The sequence below is a fragment of the Pseudophryne corroboree genome, chromosome 1 (genome assembly GCF_028390025.1).
Source record: "Pseudophryne corroboree isolate aPseCor3 chromosome 1, aPseCor3.hap2, whole genome shotgun sequence".
NCBI classification, from domain to species: domain Eukaryota; kingdom Metazoa; phylum Chordata; class Amphibia; order Anura; family Myobatrachidae; genus Pseudophryne; species Pseudophryne corroboree.
In genome coordinates this window covers 453,890,828-453,896,827 of record NC_086444.1, presented here as the reverse complement: position 1 = coordinate 453,896,827, position 6,000 = coordinate 453,890,828, and the positions used below count along the sequence as shown (strand labels likewise).

The window sequence follows — 6,000 nt, the reverse complement described above, 5'->3', positions numbered from 1 at the left end:
AAATAGATGAGCTGCAGCAGCAGCTATGTCCGTTCTCCCCCTCCCTCCCTCTGCCCGAGTGTAGTACCAGCGGGGTAGGTGGGAGGCTGTCAGCCCTGCACAGCGGTTCCCCGTGTGACAGCAGCGCACAGACAGCGCCACTGTGCAGGGCTGACAGCCTCCTAGCAGTGCAGCAGCCTCGTGCGGGAGTCTGCAGTGATTTCTCCCTCCCCGCTGACAGGCCGTCCGCGGACCCGCCCCCCGGACGGGGACGCGCTTTCACAGCTTCCCAGCGGCAGAGGTCGCTGCAGGGAGCTGATCCGGTCCGGCATTCCGGAATTTGGTCCGGTCCGGTTTTCACCTAATCCCAGTGGACCGTGTGTGTGAAGGGGAGCTTTCACACACGTTTTTTTTTCAAGCCGTGTCTAATGCTGCGCATGCGCACAGCATCACACGCGGCTCAAAGCCGTTGTGTGTACTCTGCCGGATGGCAAAAAGCCGGACGAAGTTTGTCCGGCTTTTTGCCATCCAGGAGAAACCAGTGCGTGTGATACAGCCCTTACTAAATCGGGTCCATAATCCGTGAGCTAGCAATGAAGAAAGCAGCAGTCACTGTCAGCTAAGTGTCCACAAACAGCCAATCACAAGATGCTAACTAGTGCTGTGTCATTATCAACTGTCCACCTGCAAATAATACAGCTTTCCTGGGCACATGTCTCTTTTACCTGTATGCATGTGTTGGAAAAAAGGCAAACACACCCTTAATGCACTTGGCCTAATTGTACACTCAGCACATCCAGTTGTTAATTAAAGACAGTCATGCAAATCTGCATGGGCACATAATGGACGAGCACACTGTCCAGGGTAAACACAGTGTGAATTCGTGTAGTACTCGCTCTGCATCAGCTCCATTGTATAATCTCTCACTCCCTGTTTAGTACTGGAAATTCCCTCTTCTACACTAGTCACTCACCCCCCTTCTCGGAAACTGCAACACTAATCTAAAGAGAAACTGAAAGTTACAGAGTCAGAGGGAGGCAGCAAACACAGAGAGACGGAAGATACAGGAAGACTTCACGGAGAGGGGTAAAGACAAAAAATATACAAGAGTTAGCCGGACAGGGTGGTGAGATCAGGATCCAGAGTTGGAGAAAGAGAAGACCGACAAGAGACGTTATAAAATCTAACGAGATGGCTAAAGCATGCACCCTGAAGATTAGCCCTGCCAACAAGGAAAAGGTGAATGTGTTTCTAACAAGCGTCTGCAAAAAATGTATAAATGGGGGTGGGAGAGATACTGTAGTTTATGTTTATGTAACAGATACTGTAGTTTGTTTATGTAACAGTTGTTTGTTTAGGAATTAGATTTTCACTTGGATGTTGGATAATTCTATGTGAAAGATCAGTGACTCTGCTTTTACATCAGCTCAGGCCCATGAATATTTTTAAACAGGAAGACATTGTACATTACTCACTGACCTGAAAATGTACAAAGCTGTGAGTCTAGAAAGGGTTGTCTGTAGTATACACTTCTGGATAATTATTCTATGCTTGGGAACATGCAGACATGTAATCTTAAACACTCTTAAAGGGCCCTACACATTTAAAGATCCGCCGCCGAGCTGCCCGACCCTGCATGCACAGCCGACGGGGCACCAGCGATGAACGAGCGCGGGCCACGCATCGTTCATCACTGTTGCCTCCACACTGCACGATATGAACGTTATCTCGTTCATATCTTGCAGTCAGATCGCCCAGTGTGTAGGGCCTATAAGACAATGGTAAGGTTGGTGTGAAAAGCACTACATGAGAAAACATGCAGGTTACATTGCAAATAGTGTGATAAAGCTTGCAGTATTTATGCATACCTCCCAACCATCCAGATTTTAATGGGACAGTCCAGCTATTTGTACCGATGTCCCAACCTCGGGCCGTAGTGTCCCGTGGGCGGTCACGAAGTTGGAGGACATGCTATCAATGCCAGTGAGGGTGAATGATCATGTAGTTATGCCCCAAAAACGTCATTATTCAGGGTGCGTGGTATAGCTGATGAGGACACGTTTCCTTTTGGGCCCAGTTTGAATATCTAAAATGTTGGGAGGTATTTTATGTGTTCAAAGTATAAGCAAGGTTTAAGACATAAGGAAAGATTTATCAAAGCTTGGAGAGAGAGAAAGTGGAGAGAGATAAAGCACCAAGCAATTAGTCTGTCATTTTTTTCAAACACTCTACAATACAGATTGGGTGCTACTTTATCTCTACCCACTTTATCCCTCTCCAAGCGTTGATAAATATACCAAATAGTATATTTAGTGAGCACTAATACAAAAATGTAAAGGTTTAACTCCATTTTTATGTGACTGCGGAGTGACATTGCATTATTGGAGCTAAAGGCCTGTGAAACACAGAAATACTGTTAAAAACAAGACTTTCATTAATTTTAAGTGGAATCTAGCCATCTACACATTCATAATATTGGGGGGTGATTCAGACTGGAACACTGCAGCGGCTGCATTTGCAGTCCGGTCTCCGGTGTGGTGTGCGCACGTGAAGCGGCCGCACTACGCGTGCGCACACAGTGAGATGCTTGATTGACAGGCAGAGGCGGTCGTGGGCATGTTGACGACTTTTGGGGGGGGGGGCGTGACCGTGTGTGTTGGGGGGGGGGCGTGGTCTGGACAATGCAGGCGTGCCCGGACCGTTGCTGGGGTGGGTCGCGGCAGCTGCGTGACCTCCGCAGGGAGCTACTCGGCAGGGTTTTTTAGCACATCTACAATCGGCTCTGAATCACCCCCATTGTTCCATGCTTAAACTTAAGGGGGTACACACTAAAGAGATGTGTGCTGAGCGATCTATCACAGACCGCTCAGCACACATCTCTCTCCGGGCCGTGCATCACTATCGCTGGGGGGCATACACACGACAGATCCGTGCTTAAATTCTAAGCAATCTAGTCAGATTGCTTAGATTTTAAGCACGGATCTCCGTATGTACCCCCCTTTACTCATCACAAAGGTCCAATTATATGTCACATTACACCGCAAGCCACGTGACATATGGCTAATTAACAAAATGACTGACCCAGAAAGAGTCGTGTTAAAGGGATATTAAAATATAATCCCCTGTGTTAGTGTTGTTACCACGCTTGGGTTTACAATTGCTCCCTGCTAATCTAATATCTTTATTTGGCAATAGCATTATGGCAGTATGTACCCAGCTTTAGTTCTGTGAATAGAGTTAAACACTGAGGACGGGATGTACTAAAGCAAAAATGCTGTAAAACCCCCGGGGTTTTACCGCATTTTCATATTTACTAACACCCTACCGCCGCGTTTTCGGCATCCAGGGTATCGCCATCTCTGGATGGCGATACCCTATAGAAGCCTATGGGCTTCTTTTCGCCGACTGCTGCAACCCACCGACACCGCCGCGCCCCTACCCCCCAAGCTTACCTTCCTCCAGGCTGCCCTGGACCCGGAAGGTAATCTCCTCCTCCCCCTAGCAACGCAGCCGGACGTCCTTCCGGCTGCAGGGGGGAGGAGGAGGCGCCGGGGGCAGCCTGCTGCTGCTTCCCGGCATCTAGTCTGTGTGGGGACCCCTGGGAGGTGACGGAGACCCCCCGCAGACCACCTAACAGGTATCGCGGGGGGCCTCCGTCACCGCATTGCGATGTTGATCGCATATGTTAGTACATTTGCGATCAACATCGCTGCAGTAACTGGCGAGGGGCGGCGATGTATGTTAATACATCCCGCCCAGAAAGTGAAAAAGAGATGCAATACTGAGTGACCAGGTTCTTGTTGCTATGTTGCTTCTTTAGGCCTTAATGTAGTAGATTATTTACATTGCCGTTTTTCTGACATTTAGATCGCAGTAGCTCCTTGGGTTATTCCCGGCAAAATCTATTTTAGTGGTTTTAGGGAGTTTTCTGAACCTGAGGCCCTGAAGAAATAATTCACAATGAGGGAATTTCCATTATCTTCCAAGAAGAATGCTGGTCTTCTGCATTTACATGGTCCACGCATAACTTTACATATTATATATTCTCTTCCCCTGTATAAATAAGTGTTGATAAATAATATGAATAAATAGGCTTACAATGCTATCCCTTTAAACCCGGACACTCATAAATCACACAGGTTCTGTGGCTGGCTTAATTCAAATTTGCATTTCACCTGGTTTTAATGAGCCATAGAATCTATGTAATTCCTGAGTGTCCCAGTTGAAAGGGATGGTATGGTAAGCCTATGAATAAAGCACTGGTTTCTAGTAAATGAATAGTGTCTATATTTAAATTATCAATACAGACGCCACCAGACTGAAAGAGCTAGAGTGACACAGCAGACATCTTTGTAGCAGCCTTTGCTTTCACTAATCCATTGGTTAAATAGGTGCCATGGAACATCATGTGATCTTCGCTGGGCTGCTATTAATGACGTCAGGCTTTCTGTTACACCACAGGCCAATTGCAAAAGGCATACTGGCCCAGATTAAATATTTCACGCCCTAAAACACTTACGTTGTTGAATCGCTCCATCTTCTATGAATAGTAATAATAATAATTATTATCATTATTTACGTGGTGCAATCTGTAGCAGGAGTGACTTCAGGTAAAGGTATAGAATAATGGGAACTATTACAAGGAAAAATAGGACTTTTTCACGGGTGCAGTTCTACCTTTACTTCTAGCCACATTGCATGTACAGTATTTATGTATGGATAGCATACATATACATACACACAAGTACAGTATATAATCATTCACTTTTATTTATAAGTCGCTGTGCAGCGCCATACAAGGTAATCAGAGAAGACGTTTCACAGTAACAGGGTATAAGAGCATAAATACAATACTACAGGGCTAAGGGAAGGGGGATCCGGTCTCTAGGTCGACAGTAACTAGGTTGACACTATCTAGGTCGACCACTATTGGTCGACAGTGTTTCTAGGTCGACAGTATCTCTATGTCGACATGTTCTAGGTCGACAGCTCAAAAGGTCGACATGAGTTTTTCACCCTTTTCTCTGACGTCCTAGTGGATGCTGGGAACTCCGTAAGGACCATGGGGAATAGCGGCTCCGCAGGAGACTGGGCACAAAAAGTAAAAGCTTTAGACTAGCTGGTGTGCACTGGCTCCTACCCCTATGACCCTCCTCCAAGCCTCAGTTAGATTTTTGTGCCCGAACGAGAAGGGTGCAAGCTAGGTGGCTCTCCTGAGCTGCTTAGAAGTAAAAGTTTAAATAGGTTTTTTATTTTCAGTGAGTCCTGCTGGCAACAGGCTCACTGCATCGTGGGACTAAGGGGAGAAGAAGCGAACTCACCTGACTGCAGAGTGGATTGGGCTTCTTGGCTACTGGACATTAGCTCCAGAGGGACGATCACAGGTTCAGCCTGGATGGGTCCCGGAGCCGCACCGCCGGCCCCCTTACAGAGCCAGAAGAGCGAAGAGGTCCGGAGAAAGCGGCGGCAGAAGACGTTCCTGTCTTCAAATAAGGTAGCGCACAGCACTGCAGCTGTGCGCCATTGCTCTCGGCACACTTCACACTCCGGTCACTGAGGGTGCAGGGCGCTGGGGGGGAGCGCCCTGAGACGCAATAAAAACGATATAAAAACCTTATATGGCTAAAAAAAATGCATCACATATAGCTCCTGGGCTATATGGATGCATTTATCCCCTGCCAGTTTCCTGAAAAAAGCGGGAGAAAAGGCCGCCGTGAAGGGGGCGGAGCCTTTCTCCTCAGCACACAAGCGCCATTTTCTTTCACAGCTCCGCTGGAAGGACGGCTCCCTGACTCTCCCCTGCAGTCCTGCACTACAGAAACAGGGTAAAACAGAGAGGGGGGCACTATTGGCAGCTAATATATAAATACAGCAGCTATAACAGGGAGTAACACTTATATAAGGTTATCCCTGTATATATATATATATATATATATATATATATATATATAGCGCTCTGGTGTGTGCTGGCAAACTCTCCCTCTGTCTCCCCAAAGGGCTAGTGGGGTCCTGTCCTCTATC

General features: G+C 47.2%; 1 protein-coding gene across 1 annotated transcript in view; it reads left to right on the top strand.

Moving 5' to 3' along the window:
* The first annotated feature begins 484 nt into the window (after positions 1–484).
* The window catches only part of PSME2 (proteasome activator subunit 2), a 32,372-nt gene continuing 26,856 nt past the window's right edge, over positions 485–6,000 (top strand). The window contains exon 1 of the mRNA XM_063913641.1: positions 485–1,218. Within this exon, the coding sequence (XP_063769711.1) occupies positions 1,171–1,218 (48 nt within the window). The 5' untranslated portion in view covers positions 485–1,170. The remainder of the gene's footprint in view (positions 1,219–6,000) is intronic.